General features: G+C 45.1%; 1 protein-coding gene across 2 annotated transcripts in view; it reads left to right on the forward strand.

Annotated features, from left to right (window-relative positions):
• GALNT13 (polypeptide N-acetylgalactosaminyltransferase 13) overlaps positions 1–21185 on the forward strand; it is an 83236-nt gene that overhangs the window by 14691 nt on the left and 47360 nt on the right. For both annotated transcript variants that reach the window (XM_085227996.1, XM_085227995.1), the window contains one exon: positions 16881–17049. In XM_085227996.1, coding sequence (XP_085084122.1) covers positions 16881–17049 — 169 coding nt within the window. The remainder of the gene's footprint in view (positions 1–16880; positions 17050–21185) is intronic.

Here is a 21185-nt window from a genome sequence, read left to right on the forward strand (position 1 = left end):
GGTAATTTAAGCAGTGCTTTGTCAAATTATGTTCTGAAAGTACAGTGGTCAGCAGCACACCGATACTGTGCGGAAGGGTTACGTTTGCTGTGTTGAGTTATGAAATATTTTCAAGTACAAATAAGCTATTTTTTAGTTAAAGGGTGTTTATTTTGTAAAGAAGCTGTCTGTCTGTAAAAGTGCACTGATGCTTGGTATAGGCTCTATAAAAAGCAATTTTTAACACTTTGGCACTGCTCAGTGATGATGTGGTTAAAAACAGAATCACAGAATGGTTGGGTTGGAAGGGACCTCAAGGATCATGGAGCTCCAACCCCCCACTGCATGCAGGACCACCAGCCTCCCCGTTTAATTCCAGCCCAGGCTGCCCAGGACCCCATCCAACCTGGCCTTGAACACCTCCAGGGATGGACGGGGCATCCACAGCCTCTCTGGGCAGCTGTTCCAGCACCTCATTGCTCTCATAGCAAAGAACTTCCCCCTGATACCCAACCTAAATCTTCCCTCCTTCAACATAAAACCATTTCCCCTTGTCCTGCTGTTATCAAAGAGTTGAAAACCTATCTTGAGTGCCCATTTCTCATTAGCTCTTAAAGGTGGTTGTATGTAAACGTGTGCCTGTGTCTTGTGCCCAGTGCCTTGGCCAGTCTTGGCTTTGTTTAGTGGAGGGTTAGTAGAGGACATTGTCCAGTCACGAAGCCTCGAAGCTAGAGCTGCCATGTTCTTGGTAACTTCACATTCCCACATCTGCAAGGCAAGAGTGATAAAGCTGTGTTTGTCCAAGTTTTGTTGCAGAGGCAGATGGAACGCCAGGCTCTGGCCTTGGGACCTCGGCATCACTGCACTCAGTGTAAGTGCAGAGGGACTGTGACAAAGAACATCTAAAACCAAACCAAAATGATCCTCACAGTGGTATCAACCTCCGCAGTGTGGTATGCTGTGCGATTAGTGCAGTGAGTTCAGCTGTGTGTTCCTTGCTGCTGCACGGAGATAATTCTGCACTCCGGAGTGCCTTGAATTGCAGGAGCAATATTGCTTGAGTGATGTTGGTATCTGAAAACCAAATAAAACTTTAATCATAAAAGACTTTCTCCATTAAGCGATAAGAGCGCTTTGTAATAAAAGAACTTGTCAGTCTTCCATGGTTTAGGAATAATTTAACCACGTTAAATTCCCTCGATTTAGGCTTTATGTAATGGCAATTTCTCCTACTTGCTACTCGGAAGTTTAAATACAGCATATAGGGACCTTACTGCTGATGGGTTCAGCAGTTGGTTCCACTTTTGATAGTCTTAAAATTTAACTGCATGAAATTGCCCCGTTTTAAACTTCATAAAACGTCGATTTGCCTCATTCTTCTACTGGGTGGAAATGATGATTTTGGATTGAATGTATCGTAGCATTAACATAGGCAGCGTGCTGGTCTGTGGGATGGCTTGGTGCTGTCTGCTTGACAACATGTATGGTTGTGTTTGTGTAACTGTCCCTGGGATTGTGACCTCCTCTGTCACCAGGACCGACCCATTGCAGTGGGATGAGGTCTGCGTGACACATCAGTGATGCTGGGCCGTGTTCGAGGCCTTTGGGTGCCTCAGAATAAGATATGGGTGTTGTTTCCTTAGAGGAGAAGTGCAGAAGTGAGCCCAGGCGGGGTAGGAAGAGGTATTGGTTGGGCCTTGTTTGTTTTCTTTCTGGTTTGTCTCCTCTAAGGTCTGTCGCTGTTTTGAAGATTAAAGATTTGTATCGCTGATAAATATTTCCTTTAAGCATTTCATTTGATTTCCTCAAGGATCCTCTATTTACTGTCGTAATTATTTATGTCTCTGCTTAGCCCTCCGTGTTAGGTACTTTAATCCTTATGTGACATGACAAGACAAGGAAAATGGGAACATACGCTGTGTGAAAGAGCATTTATATTTAAATATAATGAATACTTGAATCATTTCGCTTTAAGAATGATTGTTAGATGGTTCTGGTGTGGATGCTGAGCAGAGAGAGCTCAGTTCCTTCATATCTATTGCTGAGCAGAGAAGAAGATCAGCATCTCTTGGTGGGTATGGGAGGATCACGGGATCACAGAATGGCCTGGGTTGGAAGGGAACTCAAGGATCATGGAGCTCCAACCCTCCTTGCTGTAAGCAAGGCCACCAACCTCCACATTTCATAGCAGCCCAGGCTGCCCAGGGCCCCATCCAACCTGGCCTTGAACACCTCCAGGGATGGACGGGGCATCCACAGCCTCTCTGGGCAGCTGTTCCAGCACCTCACCGCTCTCAGCAAAGAGTTGTGTGCACATAGTTGTTGTGTATATCCCTTGCTGCTTTGTTTTAAAGGTGCTAATATTCAAGAAAAATGTTTTGCTGTTTCTGTGGTGCAGATTTCTTGCACTGTCTTCTTACTGCTAGCTTTAAAGCCAGCTTTAATTAAACTGCTGTGCTTGAAGTGATTTTCTTATGGGACTGTTTGTGACTTTCTGTAGGTGTAGAAGTTGCTCTGACACTACTTTGAAAAAGAGCCAGGTGTCACAAATGAGACAGGGCACATGCTTCACAGAAATGTTGTTCATCTGGTGTGTATTTTATGGCAGCATGAAGAATAAAGTGAGAGGAAAGAACTGCTTCCCCATGAATAGGTCACGCACCTCAAATTTAGCCACTAAACCAGCCTTGGTTTGTGTACTGACCATCAGTGGCCCAAGGTACAAGGAGTGAATAAATAAATCATTTAAATGTATTAAAATTACTCAGTGTGATGAATATATATTATTTCAGTCATTATCCTTTCTGGTACTGTAGAAAATGAATCTTGTAGGTAAATACTATGGAATGAACTTTGGCTGTAGATGCATAACTTTGTCATTCATTTATCTGAGGCCATATGCCTCTCGTGTCTCCAGGCAGACATCTGGAACCACGAGGGAAGGTAACCTGCCTGGTTTTTGGGTTTTCAGAGGAATTAAATAGTCGGCTTTGCTGCTCTCATCTGCTCTGGGTGAGCCCTTCTGGGGCTGCAGGTGGGGGGAATGGTTATAGGTTAACTGTGCATGAAAATAGAATGATGAGAAAATAATGATGCATTCAGGACTTTATGATTCTGTTTCAGGTGTTGTTATCAAACAATTAAGAGATAGCTGGTTCTTTTTTATATATTAAAGAAAAAATCAACAAAACAGCCTGTAATAGTCTGTTTCTCTTGCAATATGATAAAGTATAATTAAAACATGCTGCCAGAATGGAAGTGTAATTGCTAATGTCGATTACTGTACCGAGGAGACCTCCAACAAGGGAAAGTGTTGGGCATTCAGTGGCAGTTTGGAGCTCCCATCTCTGTATTTTCAGATTCCTGCTGCTTTTATGGTCAGAATTGTTATCCTGTAAGCATGGAAAAAGAAGAAAAAGAACTTTCCTAAACTATCACAGTGGGTACAGTTAAAGCCAGTTCTTGAAACAGTCTGTAGATAATGGTGCCATTGTAAGCCTTAATTTTAGCTTGCAAAGGCCTGTGCAGGCATTTTTAATTAAAAATACCTTTTGCTTTGAGGTTTCTATAATTTAGGGTGGAATTGATATCCAGGCTGGATTCCATGAAATCCTTGCAGTTACAGCAGAAATTATAAGTTAGTACCAGATCTACATGCTTTATGTTGTTCTACCCTGCCCAGTCTCCTGTGGGCACACTCCAAGCTTTGGAATGCTTGTGATGATGACATTTAGGATTTCCTGTGATTGCTTGCTAGGAGTTGAAACTCTTGTAACCAAAGGTGAAATTTTAGTTGGAGTGAAGGGAGAAAATGAAAAGGAAATCTTTACAGTTCAGCATGATGGTCAATATTTGTGGAGGTAAGAAGTGTTAATATTTCAAATGGCCTAAAGCTGCTAGCAGCAGATTAGGGAGGCTGCTGGTGTGGGAATGAGGCAAGCTGACCCACATAATGACTCTGACTTTATTCCCAGGCCTCCTGCATTGTGACCTCTACCTCTGAGGGACGTTCATGGGATTTGCTTGGCTGTAATCTCAGTTGGCTGGTATTGATTCAGGCATCAGAAGTCATTCTTCGTGCAGGTGCATGATGCTCCAAAGCCCTCTGCTAAGAAGGGAGAAAATCTCAAAGGAGGCTCTCCGTCCATTGAGCGTTTGGAAGCAGTGAACTTGTGGATGAGAGTCCCCAGTAATGGCAGAACCTGCTCAGTGGATCGTTCAAGTGGCTTAGCAGCAGGTTACAAGCCTCACCTGAGGGTATACCAGGTTATGCACAAAACTACTGGGTTGGAGCTGTGGTCATGGAGAACACAGTGTTTGCTCTCTTGAAAACGCTGCGTTGTAAACAAAACTTGTGTGTTGTCCAGCAGACTGAGAGGCAGCTAATGGGATTTACCTAAGAACCTCTGGGAATTGCCCACTGGTAAGCTCATCATTAATTCCACATTAGTGCAGACTGCTGTCGGCCACACACGGTGTCTGGTTGCTGCTGGGCATCTGTGCTCACGGCAGGTGGGGAGAGCAGGAGTGTGGCTGGGTGTGGGAAGGAGGGGACAGGTGGGTGCCGTGCATCTGTTCTGGGAGAGCCTTCCTTCCTTAGGTCAAGTTCTTCATAGAATGGCTTATGTTGGAAGGGACCTCAAGAATCAGTGAGTTCCAGTGCCTTGCTGTGGGCTGGCTGCCCCCCAGCTCAGGCTGCCCAGAATCCACTCACAGCCTTGGGCACCTCTAGGATGGAGCACCCAGAGCTCTGGGCAGCACTGCCAGGCCCTCATTGCCCTAAGTGTACATTCTGAAGTTATTTCCCGCATTGGCACCAAAATCATTTTGAGAAGGTGTATTTTTCTGGGCTCAGTGCTATCCTTCTCCACATACATAATCTTCAGAATTAACTTCTGGGGTTGAGGTGTTCACAGCAATGAGAACAGCTCTGTATGTTTGCAAGTATTGGTGTAAGTAGTTCGAGAGCTGTGAAACTAATGGGAAATAAAGAAAAGGGAAAGAAGTAAGGATTTGCCTGCCTCATCAGCTTGGGAATAATGAACAAACATGAGAGACAGTCGGGTGTGTTTCAGTAGGATTATTCCTAATTTTTTCTCCAGTTTCCTGCCATGGAAGCATCACATTCAGGATAGCTTTAGCCCTGCTCAAGCATGGCTGCTGCCTGTGGTGCAGGCAGGGCTGGATTTATGGCTGCCTCGTCTGTGCCAGCTGGTGAATGGCAGTGATGGGATGTCACTGGGACAGGAGCAGTGTGAGCCTTATTAGTGCTTGGAAATGTTGCTGGCTCTTAAGAGGCGAGACATATTAACCCATTTATTAAACAGTATCAAAATTAATTTTAGTTTCCTTTTAAAGCTTGCTGTTATTCTCTTCCTTGTTCTGAATTATTCTGCAGTCAGCCTGCACAGCTCCTTCGCACCGCAGGAAGAGCTCGAGGCTTTGTGTGCTTGACTTTGCTGTCTCTCTTTATGAGAAATTCCCCTGGATGTCACAGCTTCAGTCAGCGCTGCTTGTGCTGAAAATGTGTGCTCCTAAATGGGCTCTGTTCAGGGAGCACAAGTAATTACTCTCCTGCTTTTGTGTTTGCTACCTGTTACTGCAGTCTGTGGAGCTGTTGCTTTAGAATTTGTTTGAAGTCTTTTAATCTTTAGACCCTGCACTGTGTGCTACCATAATGATGATACTAACACATCCATTAATTTAGCTAATGCTTCACCAAATTTACAGTTGTCTCATCTGTTGCAGCCGTACAAAGCTGCTGAAACACGCACAAGATGTCACACCCCCACAGAACCTCTCCAGAAGAATAAACATATTTATGTCCCCTCTAAACGCATGCTGTCTGTTTTCCTGCAGGCTTCGTGCTGTGCTGGAAATAGGTTTTACTCAGTTTTAGAGGTACACGTTTAAAACATAATTAAAGTGAGTTTGCATAGAAATTACTTCTTTTTTTCCTGCTCACCCCCACGTGTGCTCAGACGCACGCTGTTTGCTTGGCTGTGAGTCTGCTTTTGGGTTCATTTTGTCTGAGATGTGATCATCTTTGACTGCTAGGTTTCTATTTCTGCATTTTACAAGATTTTGTTGACAGCACACTTCCTGTCCTTTTGCTATCTTTCCAAATTAATTTTTGTCACTGCAATTTTCAGACTTTTTAGCCTATTCTTCATATATGTATTTTTTTTTTCCTAAATTAGGTTAGTGCTCTGCTTAGTGTTTGGACTTTGTCATCTCACTGCCTCTCATAAGAGACTCATTTTTATTTTTAAATCTGATCTGTGTGATCTGATGTATGTTCATGCAGTTCCATGGCAGGTGTTGGTGCAGTGGGCAGTGGCTCTTAGTGGTGCATTGGGCACATGGTTGGACTTGGTGGCCTTGGAGGTCTTTTCCAGCTGGAAATGATTCTATGAACCAACAAGCGAAAAATCTGACAAAATAAGTAACACATCAATGACTGTTCTGTAGAGCTGGCAGTCTTGTACCAACTGAAGGCCCAAGCCCTGCTGTGGTTCTTTCTACATTCTACAGCCCCGACTGGTGATAAGGGAATAGAAAATGCTATTTTTGCAGCTCGAGCCCCAGCAGCTCTGTGTTTCTGACATGGGCAGCAGTGAGGACAGGAGCTAAGTGCCTGCTGCTAATCCCTGGGATTGCAGCCTGACGGGCAGAAAGCCTCTAAGTGGGAGATAAGCACATAAGGAGGGATAATGTGTGTGTTACTGCTCGGCTGAGGAAGGAAGAGGCACAACGACCTGACCCCACAGAGGTCCCCACCTCTCATGACAGCTCTTCCCTCTTGCTCCAATTGTTGTTGTGATGAGTTTATTGGAAGCAGAACCAATTGATGAGGGTATCTCCTTGGTACTTCTCAGCAGCTGCTCCATTCTCACTAAGTGAGATTGTGTTCAGGATGAAGAATTGCTCTCAATTTGTACCTGGCTGGCAGACTGCTGGGTTGCTGAGCTGATCGCACCCAGAAGACTGCTGCCGTGGGTCTGGGCCCTTGCTGTGGGGCAGGCAGCGATGCTCGTGGGGGCAGCATCCTTGGAAGGTGGCACAAACTAACCTGCAGCTCAGCGCTGCCTCATGTAAGGGCTGTAATAAATCAGAGAGGGTCTACTGCCCAATGCAGAGCTGCTGGAGAGAACTGGGTGCCCTCTGGAAGTGCTTTTTCCTCTCCAGCAGCTGGAGGAAGGCTTTATCAACCACTGATAGGTAAACTTAAATTAGCTTAATCCAACATTGTTTGCCTGTCTAATGTTAATGAGATCCAGGTAGCACCATCTGGTCCCCTAAGAATCACAGAATGGCCCAGGTCAGAAGGGACCTCAAGGATCATGAAGCTCCAACCCCCCCGCCACAGGCAGGGCCACCAACCTCCAGTTGAGTCCCCTAATGAATGATTTTTTCTTCCCAAGATGTAGACAAACGCCTGTCTTTGAGCGTGCTGGAGCTAACGTTGAGCTGTTTAATGAAACCACAGGCACTCAGTGGTGCGTGGATGCTGTTTCCCTGGTAGGATATAAAACAAGGAAGAGAAAGTAGACCTCCAGATGAGTGATGTAGGAGGCGGTTGGGTGCTTTCCTTCAGCCTCAGGAGCAGGTGATCCACATTACTCTCTTCCAAAATAGCAACCCTGATTGCATTTCAAAATAGAAAACAGGTCAAATAAAGGGCATAATTTCAAGCTTAGCTTGTTTCAGTAGAGTATTGGAAGGTGTTTTATCATCAATATAGAAAAACTAAAAAAAAAAAAAAAAACAACACAAAAAAACATGATCTGGTATCAAAGTGAGAAAGGTTTTGTGGCTCACATCATCTTCACGTTTTTCTCTTTGCTCTTCTTGAAAGGAATTAAGGTTAAGACATGAAGGTTTTCCTCCCCAGGAGCGTTATGGCTGTGGGAGATGGAGCTCTGTGCAGTGGTGTTTTCAGTTCCCTCCATCTGGTGCCACCTCTCCGTGGTTTCTTTCACCATCCTGCCTGCACCAGCTGCCTCAGTGCACTCCTGCCTCATCACCTGCCTCGGCTTCCTTAATTGCCGCATTGATTGGAATTAATGGCATTAGTGGAACAGCTGGCATGTTGCAATAGAAAGGAAAATTAATGAAGGAGGGCACAATTACATCAGCCTGTACCCTTGCTGGAAGTTTTCAGCAGTAAACTGCTCTCAAACTATTATAGATGGAAAATAAGGCAATTCCTGCCTCGGTTTTGCTCTTCCTACAGAGGGAGAGGGAGCCAAATTTAAGTGAGTATTAGAAATGCTTTGTTCCTCATGTGGGTGCGTTCATCCTCACCCTTGCTTAGTGTAATGGATTTCCCAGTTCTGTGGTGCAGGTTGAGCGCAGGTTACATAAGAACAATTAATATGTGGCAGGATTTGTGAGGAGGTGAATCTTGTCAGGCAAATAAGAGATTCTTCTCAAAAATTCATGTGGTTCAGCTGGGAAACTGACAAAAGAAAAGCTGCATAATTTAATTATATCACAGAATCACAGAATGGCCTGGGTTGCAAAGGACCTCAATGCTCACCCAGTTCCAACCCCCTGCTGTGTGCAGGTCACCAACCAGCAGCCCAGGCTGCCCAGAGCCACATCCAGCCTGGCCTTGAATGCCTGCAGGGATGGGGCATCCACAGCCTCCTTGGGCAACCTGTTCCATTTTACAGTTCTGGTTTTCCACTGAAACAAGGAGCAGGCTGGAAGACATTAGCTAAGGTAGTGCTTTAATTTAATTGGATCCAATTATTTGATTGTTTTTCTTTCTCAGTACTTGTATTTAAATGAAAAGCCATCCTATGTTTGTAGCTCTGTGTTTGGAACTGCTCTGTGTTCTCTTCCAGGAACATCTTTCAGGAAATAAAGCTTTCATTGTAAACCATAGACTTTTAAGATGCACAAAAGTCTGTTGTTAGCATGCATTGCTAATGGCAAATTAGTTTTTATATAATTTTAGGCATTTTTTCTTTTATCAGCTCTCTAAGAGAAAGGAACGTGCCTGTGAGTTACGTCTTACTGTGTAGTTTGCTCTTATCAAGGGTGCAGTGCTGTGTTGATCAGCACCAGTGCCTTACATACATGCTGTCAACCTGTCTGTCTAGACAGCACCTTTGATTCCCCTTCATCTATTTCAGCAATTAAAAATGCACTTCAATTAAGACGTGTGCATACAGGGTGGAGTTTCTTGAAGAGTGATCAGCTGTGTGTGTGTGCAAAGAACCATTGGCTGTGTCTGCAGGCAGATACCACACTGCTGCTCAGCACCAGGGAATGGAGCAGAACATGTGGGTGTGCACTCTGTGCTTTCTCATTAAGAAGAGTGAAAGTTCTTCTAAGTTGTAAAGGAGGCAGAGTGAAGGCTGCTCTGGGTTTGGAAAGCCAGCTTGTGCTCGTGGTTAAGTGCAAGTTTAAATTTTCTGCCTCTTTAACTGTTGGAAGACTCTCCAGCTTAAGCTCAGATTATTTATGTTATGTTTCTTCGTTGTTTTTTTTTCTGTGCATCTTAAGGTGTAAACTCTTTTGGCATCATTTGACTTGTTGCTTACTGCATAGGCTGCTCGGTTGGCTGCGTATGGAGATGGGAAGTTACTGATTAAGTAAGCAGTGGTGGGATATGTTATCATTATGAAAACAGTCATGAGGTCCTTTCTTCACCCTTGGACAGTTTCTTCTGACAAGAGAAGGATGTTACACATTTGATGCAAGTGAGACAGAAATATCTGCAGTATTGAATGTCTGCAGGTTGGTTTTTTTTGTTGTTGTTGTTGTTTTTTTAAGCTAGTTAAAAAAAGCTGTAACACAGCCCCAAACTGATTTCCTTTCTCCTTGTCTGTAATTAGAGATGAGGCTTTTGACTCATGGTTGTTTTCAGGCTCCAGGTGTTGCTTATGGAATCCTGGTACACTGTTGCATCACCTCTTGCTGAGGAGCAGTCAGCAAGCCTGATGTATAACCCTGCCCACAGCGTTAGCACTTGCTGGTGCTTTCCAACAGATGTGTTACAGAAATAGGAACTCTTCCCCTTTTGCATGTGTGGTTTGTCATTAGGCATCTGCAGCAGTGCACTTACACTGCTCACTGCTTCAGTCAGTGCATGCACAGCTCTTCTCCCCAAGGAGATGGATGGTTTTCTGTCTCTTTGCTTGCTTACTCCTTTGTTAAGCATGGTTTGCTTTGGAAAATATCCTTTACTATAAGGCAGTCAGTTAGATGAACAGTCACTGACCTTAATATGAAGAATCACAGGTAAGGGTTTGTTTTATTCATAACTTAATTATTTTTCTCAATTATGGGGGTTAAGTCTAGAACTGATGGATACACTTACAACATTCAGAAGGCCTAACTTGATAGACCTGTGTCATATTGTGTCTGTGAGAAGTGGAAATCAGTGTTTGTTAAGAGAGCACGTGCGTTTTTAAAACAGTGCCAAATCTAGCAGGTCTTATTGCAATAATTAAATAGGTCGTTAGAAGTGTTTTTGCTGTAGAACAGCATTCCACAATTGGAAGGGAACAGTGATGGGTGCTGCCCTGTGATGTGGGGTGACCATCTGCAGGAGCACGGCCATAGATCCCTATCTGCAGATGCACGTGTTGCTTCAAGTGACAGCTGTCCTGAAAGCAGTTAAGTCCAGCACAGGTAGGTAAATAAATGGGATTTGGGAGAGGAATCACTTGGGCTGCGGTGGGGCTGCTGGGGCTGGCAGCTGGCAGGGCTTTGGGCACTGCAGTAGAAGGACATACAGCTATTGGAGAGCATCCAGAGGAGAGCTGCGGAGATGGGGAAGGGCCCAGAGGACAGGACGTGAGGAGTGGCTGAGGTCCCTTGGTTTGTTCAGCACAGAGCAAAGGAGGCTGAAAGGGGACCTCGTGGCACCACTGCTCCTCGTGGTAACCCACAGCTCCTCGTGAGCAGAACAGAGAGGCAGGTGTTGAATGAACATGGAACTGTTTGTGGGACAACCACAAAGAAGAATCTTGCTCTGAAGATACGTGTAGATAAATCCAGGTAGCTAGCAGACGCTTCCTTTTTCAACACAAAGCCTGTTGATGAAAGCAGTTCACAAGACCCTGAAACAGGGAAGCTGTATATCTGTAATGATTGGACGTTATAAGACCCTCTGAAACACTGGACTGCCAGCCAAGGAGGTCAGGAATGCTTTAAAAAATAAATGCAAGTCCTTTTGCCTTTATTCCATTCAGTTACTGCCAGCTTAGTGTTACCTTGTGGAAGATTGCTTTTCCTGCTGCCATAAATCATGCATTCGCTGCTCTACCCTCAGTGTTTTTTGCTTCATTTGTAAGGTGAATTTCTCAGAATAACTGCTGCTGCTGTCGACCAACACGGCATGATGTTCTGTGTGCAGACTTGTTTGAGGGCTGCTTTGTGGCAGACTCATCAGCGTGCCGTCGTGCCACCATGGAGCTCCTCCATGCTGATGGGACCAGCTCCAGCAGCAGCAGGTGCAATCTGCTGGCTTTTGCTTGCCTAGCAGCTAGCATTGGGGTTTCCATTACATCTTGATTAATATTGATATGTTAACGTATCTTTCCTGAGCTATTGCTCTTTAATTATTATTTGGAGGGAGGTAGCTCATACCTGGTTGTATGCACAAGCCCAGAATTCATTAATAACAGCCATAAAGGTGACAGATGAGCATCTGACTTACTGGGATGCCATGTTTTCCTTCAAGGGAAGGGGGTTGTGTCTGCTCACTGCAGCCTCTCCTATGGGCAGCAGTGCTGTGTGAGTGGTGGGATGCTGCAATGCACTTCAGAACGGGTGCAGGCCTTGACAATCCTTCTCTTGGATTTTGCTCCAGGACTTATTTTTATTTATTTACTTGCTACAATGAAGGAGTGAGATGAGTAGACCAAACTTTTGCTACTATTCTTGTGAGCTTGATCTTACAGCCCTGTTTGAAGTATCTGAATAGCTTATTTAAATTAGGAGTCGTCACTTTTTGTCTTGCTTTATGCAGCTTTGCTTCTCTCTCTCCTGAGTGTGAAACCACAAAGAAGAAAGAAATAACTAGATGTTCTAGATGATATCTCATTAGGCTTTGAATTTCTGTCAGTATCACAGCTGTTAGCATGGTGCAAACAAGGCCAGTAATGGTGGAGACCTTTAGCTTTACGAGATTGCAACGTGTGTGCAGGTTCCTTAGGAACTCGTGAGGAGCATCAGTGCCTTCCATCAGCTCTCTTAAGGCAGCAACCAGCTATAAGCAGAGCTCATGTCCTTCCTAGTGCTGCTTAAATCTGATGTACGCTTTGTTTGCACTGCTCGTGTGGGGCTGGCAGGAGCAGTGTGGTCTGCTGTGTCTCTGGACAGCACGTGTGGAAATGCTATAAAAGATATTTATGGCAGAAATTGCAATGAATTCTGATGCTTCTATTATTATTATTCAAATGCAACTTTTTTTTTTTTCAAATTTGTGGAGCTCTTGTCTTAGAAGACATCGTAAAGCAAATGACCTATATAATGATGTTTATGACAACTTTGTGGGATTTGTTACTACTGTATAATTAAAGTTAGAATTCTTTATGTTCCGGATTAAGATGAGTCTGAGCACAGTTCTGAGCAGCAAAAGATATATCATCCAAATGGCAAAGGACTGCAAATTGAGCCTTTAGTTTATTGGATTCTGTATGGAGTTTATAACAAATTACTTGGGCATAAACCAGCAGAATAATATTGAGTGTTAGAGCCACTGTGGAGGTGCAATGAAGAAAGAATTACTTGTTCAGGATTCTGGGGGATTGATTTCATGCCTTCTGGTAAGATATGATGAGGAACTGCATAATGCAGGACTGCTTGGGAAGGGCCTTTGCTGGCAGAGGCAGCAGGGCAGGCAGCTCTGCCTCTCTCAGATCACATTTAAGTTACCACTGGTTTTATTTATGTTTTATTTATTTATTAATTCTTCCAATTGCAGTTCTACTCAAAACTGTCTCCCTTGGGCATCTCTAGCAGCTACATGGATGTGGTCCTTGGCACCTGGATCTGAGTGGCCCTACTCAGTGGAGCAGGCTAGGACCAGATGGTCCCTGCCAACCTCAGCCTTTCTGCTCTGAAAAATGAACATAAGTCATGTTCTCTCAACATCCTCAGCATGAGTAGAGAGACACTGTCGTTTACTGGGGTGTTCTTACCAGTGAGCCATTCACATCTTATCTTCTAGCCATTGTGTTTCGGAGATGTCTGTGAGCACAGCAAATTGGGCAGACGGCAGCTGCTCATGGCTTACAGCCCTTAAGCTACTTTCTTCCCTATCGCTATCCGAAGATTGATTTTATCCTCACCTAGTTATTTTTAACTTTCCAAACTACAATGCCAGCATTCCATTGATTTCTTAGAAAGCTGGGAGGTTTTCTATTCACACCGCACATTTCTGGCAGCTGCAGAATGGAGATTTGGGCCGAAGTCCCTCCCTGCAGCACTCTGCCTGTTTTGAAGCCTTCTGACTGCTGCTGTTGGGGAGCATGAAGGCTGTATCATAGCTGTGCTGGGCATCAGTGCTATTTCCAGCTTTCTCCTTAGTGATTTCAACTGATCAATAATATATGAAGAATGACGGGATGACGGAATAGTTTGGGTTGGAAGGGACCTCAGAGCCCCCACAGCCCTCGATGTGCCCCACCAGATAGGGCTGCCCAGGGCTGTGCTGGGAAAGGGAGACGGGATAGGGATGGGCGTACAGGGACCCTACTGCCTCTCCATCTGCAAAACAACATCGTTCCAAAGCACTGCTGTGGAGGTACAGGGGCTTAAGCCAAGGTATGTGCAAGGCAAAGAAACCTTTGGAGAGAATGCATGGGTGATGAGTCCTTATATCCCCTGTGTGTCAACACAGCAGCAGTCCATGTGCAGAGTCCTTACTGAATCCTTAAATAAATTAAATGCTTTCAAATCTATTGAGGTCAGCTTTATTTTTCCTTTTCTTATCTTGAATTTTGTGCTTCGAATTCTGTACTCCACCAAAGACCTCAGTGCTTCTGGTAAGCCCTTGTGAGGAGGCTGTGTTCATTTCCAAAGCAGGCCTGTTTCCTCTGACAGATGATGACAAATGTCTGCAGGCAGAATGCTGGATAAATAGCATTTTTATTCTTTGTGGGCATGCTTCGTGTCAGTTCCATTATGCCTGCATGCACCAAGATGGTCACTGAGGAGATGAGAGTTAATTCTTGTGCTCAGAAGCGAAGCTATTTCTGATGGACACTTTTTTTTAAAAAGCACTTTTTATTAAAAAGCACAACCTCTGAAATCTGCTTCAGTGAGTTAACAAACAGAAGTGCTGAATCACTGCTCCTCGCTTGCAGCCTTTAAACAGAATTAGCTAAAGCATGGTGAGACACGTGTGGATGCCTTCTGGAATGGTGGTCAGTGTATACAGCTCCTTGTTGAAACCATGGGTGTGACAGTATTCCTAAGGAGCCCCAGTTCTCCAGTTTTTATGTCTTTAGCTCGTGAAAATTCTGTTTCCTCAGCTGGGTCAAGGCAAGAGTATAATCCACTTACTGCATTGCTTGGATTTCTTGGAAGGCTGTAAAATATCCATCAAGGTAGATACTAAATTTGTGCTGTGAGTGTCTTAAGTCCAGTTAACTCTGTGTGGGGGGGGGAAGCTTTGGTGACCTTCTGAGATCTGCATCCATCTGTTTGTGTCATTTCCTTCCATCCTGTGTGTAGACAGTAGCAAGAAGACTCCACGTTTATTAACCATCGTGATTTCCAGAGAGGAGGAGGAGGACAGATCTCTGCTTTTGCAAGGTTTTGACAGAATTGAGTTGTTGGTGTTGAAGGACAGAGCTTGTTGCAGTCTTTGCAGAAAGAAAGGTATGAGGAGTGCACTTACCTGGCAGCAGTCAGTGGGTTAACGTGGCAGCACATACATTCAGCCATCCTTCTCTGTATTTATCATTGAAGATCATAGAATCACAGAATGGCCTGGGTTGCAAAGCCCCACAGTGCTCATCCAGTCCCAACCCCCTGCTGTGTGCAGGTCACCAACCAGCAGCCCAGGCTGCCCAGAGCCACATCCAGCCTGGCCTTGAATGCCTGCAGGGATGGGGCATCCACAGCCTCCTTGTAAAACATGGCTTAGCATGATGCTGCACAAACACAGCAGCAGCAGGAAGAGGCTGATGAGGAGTGACTCACCTTTCTCAAGGTAAAAAAGAAGCTTCTAATGAAGGCATCACTGTTTTCCTCTTTGATGTTAGTATTCCCATTCCATGGCACTGTAGCCTTCCTTGCAGCACTGTTGTGACTTTGTGCCTTTTGAAAGCTTGGGTGACATAACCTGCAACCCATGTGTGTCTTCTCTGCAGGCTTGACAAGCTGATGTTGCTGCAATTAGCAAAATTAAACGTATTTCTTGGTCGCAGCGTTGCATGTAGTCTGATTGAAATGTAGTCAGGTATCACTTTGCTTTGAGTAAAGCCGTGAGAGTGGGAAGGCTGATCAGGAAATTCCCAATTAGTTTTGTTGTAAAGCTTCACAGAGCTGCTGCTGTCCTGAGCTTTGTCTCGATGAACCTTAGCAAGCAGCAGAAGCGCATGGAATCTCTTACTGAAAACTCAGTTTTACTGCAGGGTGTATAAATAACCGCTGCCTTCAGGAAGAGTCACTGTAAGTTTTCAGCTGAGATGAGTGTGAGGCAGTGTTATGGGGCACTGCCCATGTATTGCTGAGCTGGCAGTGATTCCTGCAGCAGCACAGCACAGCATCCTGCTGCAGCACAGCATCCTTGTGGTGTTTGGATGGTACCCCACACAATTTCAAGAGATACGGTTCTGTTAGATGGTTTGCTCGGAGAGGCAGCAAACTTCCAGTTATAATGATGACTGTTCTAATAATACACCGACAGATTTTTTTCTCATGTCTGTTTGCTTTAATGGAAAGCTTCTGATTTCTACGGAAGAAAACTGTCACTAAGATACTTTCAGCCAAACCCAGAGTACGTCAGCATCCCGAAACGAGCCCATTTCCTGCTGTCTTACTGCCTCAGCAGTGTCTCAGCATGGCTGCTTGCTCCCTGCTGGGCTCTCATTGAGCACGGGCCCTTGGGAAGCAGGGAGCTGCTCCTGCAGAACTGCCAGGGGAAGGATGCAGCCCTCAGCCTTCTCCAGCCAAAAAGAGGCAGAATTTGCTTCCATAGCCAGAATTTGCAGCTTGAAGGACCATCTCTTCAAATTCCAGTGTGCAGACTCTCCAAAAAGTGATGGCAGAACAGAGTTTAATTACCAACCGTTAGTTCCGAGTACTTTATGTCTGCATTATGCATTGCATTAATATCCCTTATGAAACACTCCAAGGGGAATTGAGTTGTGTGGACAGCGTGCAACTGGAAATGCAGCTTCACGCACAGTCGTAGTGAAAGCAGTGCGCTGTGGGTGCAGCATCCAGCAGTGCTTCTGAGCAGAGCAAGTCATAGAAATATATCACTGGGAAGGTGTTTGCTGCTCAGTGAAGCATACACTAAACTGCAGGCAGAAACCTCCTGGGTAAATTTCTGATATTCTTCTAGCAAGTGTGTCTAGACTGTGTTTCTGAGGATGACTGCCTTTTGCAGGGTTGAAGGGGTGTTTGTTTTTTAAAGGACAGGTTTATAATGGCATGTGCCATTCAGTTGGGAATAAATTAACAGCAAAAGAAATAGGTCAGAGTGATTTAATTCATGTGCTCTTCAAATACTTTCAGCAGCTGTACAAATGTTGCCCAGACCTTGTGCTTGCAGGATCTCCCTGAGAACCTGGTGCTGGGTTTTAATCCTTATGTGAGTCTCTCAGGAGGATTCATGCACTGTCACTGTGATTCCAGCTGAAAGCTGCAAATGCTCAAAGACACCCCAGTGTTCAAAGTTGCCCTCTTGCTGTCTTGTGTTGCAGCTGTCATTTCCAGAAACCAGGAAGGACCCGGTGAGATGGGGAAGGCGGTGCTCATCCCAAAAGACGACCAGGAGAAGATGAAAGAGCTGTTTAAAATCAACCAGTTTAACCTTATGGCCAGTGACCTGATTGCTCTGAACAGAAGCTTGCCAGACGTGAGGCTGGATGGGTGAGTGGTACTCGGGGCTCTGCTGCAGGTGAATGGGGCTGTGGCTGCAGTGCATCGTGGGCTGGCTGCGGGCAAATCCTCCTTGGCTCCGGGTGCGTTGCTGGGCTCTGGGTGCAGCCTGCTTATCTGGAGCTTACCAGCTCTAGATTTGGCTTCTTGTAACACACGCTGAGGCAAAGAGTTAGTGCATCACAGATGTGCAGTTTATTTTGTGAACTGATGAAAATTTCCAACTTTCAGTATGTTGCACTGTGGCACGTAACGCAATGCTGTCTGGTTTGTCATGTTGCCTGCACTACTTTGTTATTACTTTTTTTCTCCTGGAAAACTTTAAGCTTTTAAAGTGATTAAAAAAACTCCCACCGTTGTTGACTTCATAGCTTTTTGTAATTAAGTTATTGGCATTGAAAAGTTGACGTGTTAATTCTGACAGGAAGACAGCACTACCAGTGCCAGAAGTTGTCCTGCACAGTGTAACCTCCTATTGGTTCCACCTGTAGGCTTTTCTGGGATAATCCTATTTTAAAGAATCTTTTTCAGAACACTTTGCACTTGTTTAAATCTGAAGACTTTAAAGTCTGTTTATTCATTTAAATCTGATAACTTCTGATAGCCTGTTACGTGACTGCTGCTGGCTCCCCACCTTCTGGGCATCTGCCATTCCTGGAGGGATGCTCGGAGGTGACCTCTCCACATAACTCCCATTTTTGGCAGTTCTGCCCTGCCTGGTTGCACAGCTACTTAAACCAGAGTGGTTTGGTGCAGTTACAGGCTGTGGCACTGAATACTGATGCCTGTTGCTGAATTGCTGACATCCATACCATACCTTCTTTTGACTAGGCTTGATAGCAGCAATATGCAGAAACCCAGCTGCTAAAGGCACTGATGTGTTTTCAGTGTGATGGGAATGGAAAAATCAGAGGCTCCACACAGCAGCTGCTCTCTGAGCAGGTGAGCAAGGCAGTGAATAGTGATCTGTCGTCAGGCACCTGTGCTGGCAGCTGGGTGGGCACTGACTGTGCTGCCCTCCTCTCATCTCCCAGCTCTGCAGTGCTGGTGAGGTTCTGCCTGCACTCAGAGTTCCTTAGGGTGGGCTCAGCAATGGATTGATGCACCTGAGCGTCGGCAGATTTAGGAGAACTGTAAGGCAGAGCTATAGATCAGAAAAACCCCAAATGTTTCCCGTTTTTGCACAGCACTTTAAGGGTCACAGAATCACAGAATGGCCAGGGTTGGAAGGGACCTCAAGGATCATGAAGCTCCAACCCCCTGCCACAAGCAGGGCCACCAACTTCCACATTTAATACCAAACCAGGCTGCCCAGGGCTCCAAGGATGATTTTGTATCCTAGCATTATAATTGCTGCAGCTTGCAAGAAATGCAAATGTAGAAAAATGTGAGCTGATCTAAATGTAGGCAAGTTGCCAGATATTCTAAAATTTCCCATTTCTTTTACTTTTTAAACAGAGTTGTCACTTAGCTGAAATCTTGCTAAGATTTCTTTCCAATTAGATTCTTCAGGTCCCTATGAAATTTTAAATCAAATAAACACTACCTCCCTCCCATGCATTTTATTTGTGTCTGTAAATAGCATAATTGTTCCTTAAAAACCACACCTAGTTCACAAGCAACGTGAGCGATGCTTCTCCAGTGCATGACCATTTGTAATCTGGTGATGCTCGTTTTCAGTAGAACAGCACCTAATGTTACTGCCAGCAGAGATGCACTCTGTGCAGCAGAAGCACCAGGAAAGCTTTACTGCTTATCGCTGCTTTGCTCCCTGTTGCCTGCGCTTCCCTGTGCAGGAAGAAGGAGCCAAGAAGGCACTGCTTGGTCAGCTTCAAAAGCTCCGTCCTCCCCCTGTGAGTGATAGTTGAAAAGAAAAGGAATAATGAGCAAATAGGTAAAGTTTTCATATCAGTGAATGGCTGTGCTTGGTGTAAGGGAGATGAGCTATGTAGTGCTGAGATAAATCTGCCTGCGTGCGTTTCTTTTGTGAGAAAAGCTTTCACACTCTATCTGCATTGAAAAGACAAAGTATTTGGGGATTTCAAAAAAAAAAAAAGCATCTTTTTGTTTTTCTCTTCTGAGATGCTTTCATTACGTGTCCTGTCTTTAAGGAGGATTAAACTGTTCCAAATGCCTACTTACGATGCTTTGCTCTTAGGGAAGAATACAGTTTTTCAAGGCCAGGCTGGATGTGGCTCTGGGCAGCCTGGGCTGCTGGTTGGCGACCTGCACACAGCAGGGGGTTGGGACTGGATGAGCATCGTGGGCCTTTGCAACCCTATGATTCTATGAGTTTTATGGCTAATGCATTTAGTATGCAACAGCAACACCTGCAGTGGGTGCAGTGGGGCAACAACCTGCCAGGGGTTGGAGATGTGCTGCAGATATGTGGGATGGCTGAGCCTTGTTATAAGTGCAAACTTTTCTTTCGGAACCAGGGAGTTTTCTGGCAGGACTTGCCCTGCTGCCTGGTGCTGATGAGCTCATGGCACTCAGGCTGTGTCTCTGGCTTCCCACTGTGCCAGGGGATCTCAGCCCGTGGCCTGAGTTGTGCTGGTAATGGCCAGCCTGAAGGTGTTAATCAACGTCAGGTCTAATTATGAACAGTCAAATTCAACGTAGAAATGTGTAATTTTGTTTCTAAGCATGTTCTCTCTTTCTCTGAAGGGAAATCTATCTTCAGTCTTTTCTGAAAGAATAAGTTGCCAGTGCTATTCTGCAAATTGTTAAGCCTTTAGTATCAGATTTCCTTATTATGGAAATTTAGGTTGAAGTCAGCTGTTGTGCTGTGTCTCTGCTTCCAAGCATGCATACAGCTCACATAAGAAAAAGGCTTTTATTTTTCTGCTCTGGGGAACCTTTTATAAAAGCAGCAGTCCTGGGTGCGCAGAATTTGTGCCCATTATCAGTAACCACAGTGGCAGAGGTGCTGCATAGAAGCCAGCAGACTGGGCAGGGCTGTGAGCTGTCAGATACCTGCATGAGTAATGTTTATGCTGTCAGAAGCCCTTCTGGGGGTTATCCTTGACAGCCATGCTCGGATCTGGCTGGCCTTGTTGCCTGCGACTTATGGATACCTGGGAATATTAAGGGACTTACCCCAGCAATGCCACTTCAGGTGAAGGTAAGAGAATCCGTTATAAAATTTCAGGCAGTAGTCATAATAAGCAGTTAGCACACTTCTGAAGGACTGAAGGTGATCAGCTGCTGCTCTGGCACTCATTACAGTGCAGGTCTGGTGGTCACTTGGTGGTGGGTTTGTCCGATCGTGGTCTAGACGTGGTCATTGCATGTCTGGGAGGCCTCTTAGAAAGACTTGGTAGAAAACATGAGAAGCAGAAGCAGTGCTTTCACTGTCATCTTGCTTAGCTTCAGCTTTTTCTTAATTGTAACTCTGGCTTGAGTGCAAAGCTGTGGTTTTGTGCTGCTTTCTTCAAGTCCAAAGCCTTGGCTGTTGTATGGCTCTGTGTGCTCAGAGCAGGGAAGGGACTCTGGACAGAAGGAGCAGCCATCGCTGCCTGAAATCCTTCAGTGCCTCCAGCCCTGTGCCTGGGCAGGGAGCGTCCAGTTCAGCCCTGAGAAGGGAGAGCCAATTATTTTGATTTCTGGTGGTCTCATCTAGTCCATTTGTCTCATGCCATGAAGTGTTGCCTTATTTCTTCTTCCAGCTCAAAGTGGTCACTGAAGTGTGTTCAGGTTTTACCTGCTTACAGCTTCCTATCAGTAAAAGCTACCTTGTTTTTAAATATTTTACTGTGCTTATAAAGTTATGCATAGAGAAATTCTAAACCGTCCCTAAACAAGGAAGGTCAGAGAGAAATTAATCAGCGCTTTCAGCTAGAAAATGTTTGTGAGTGACACATAAGGAATTATTTTGCCTTGTGTATGTGGAGGGAGAATTTCCTGGGATGACAGCCTGCAGGGAGGAAAGGTGCCCATGGGTAATCTGCACAACGTGGAAGGGAGTTCCTGATGTCAGATAGCAGCAGTGCCTCAGGAGGTGCCTACAGCCCCTGCAGTCCCATCAGCTTCTTCCAAATTGCTGAGCTCACAGCCCCCAATGCTGCCAAAGCAGCTCTGGCCTCAGTGAGGTCCTTATGTGTGGGATTGCTGCTGAATTTAAAGAT

This window comes from Meleagris gallopavo, chromosome 7, assembly GCF_905368555.1.
Source record: "Meleagris gallopavo chromosome 7, MGAL_WU_HG_1.1, whole genome shotgun sequence".
NCBI classification, from domain to species: domain Eukaryota; kingdom Metazoa; phylum Chordata; class Aves; order Galliformes; family Phasianidae; genus Meleagris; species Meleagris gallopavo.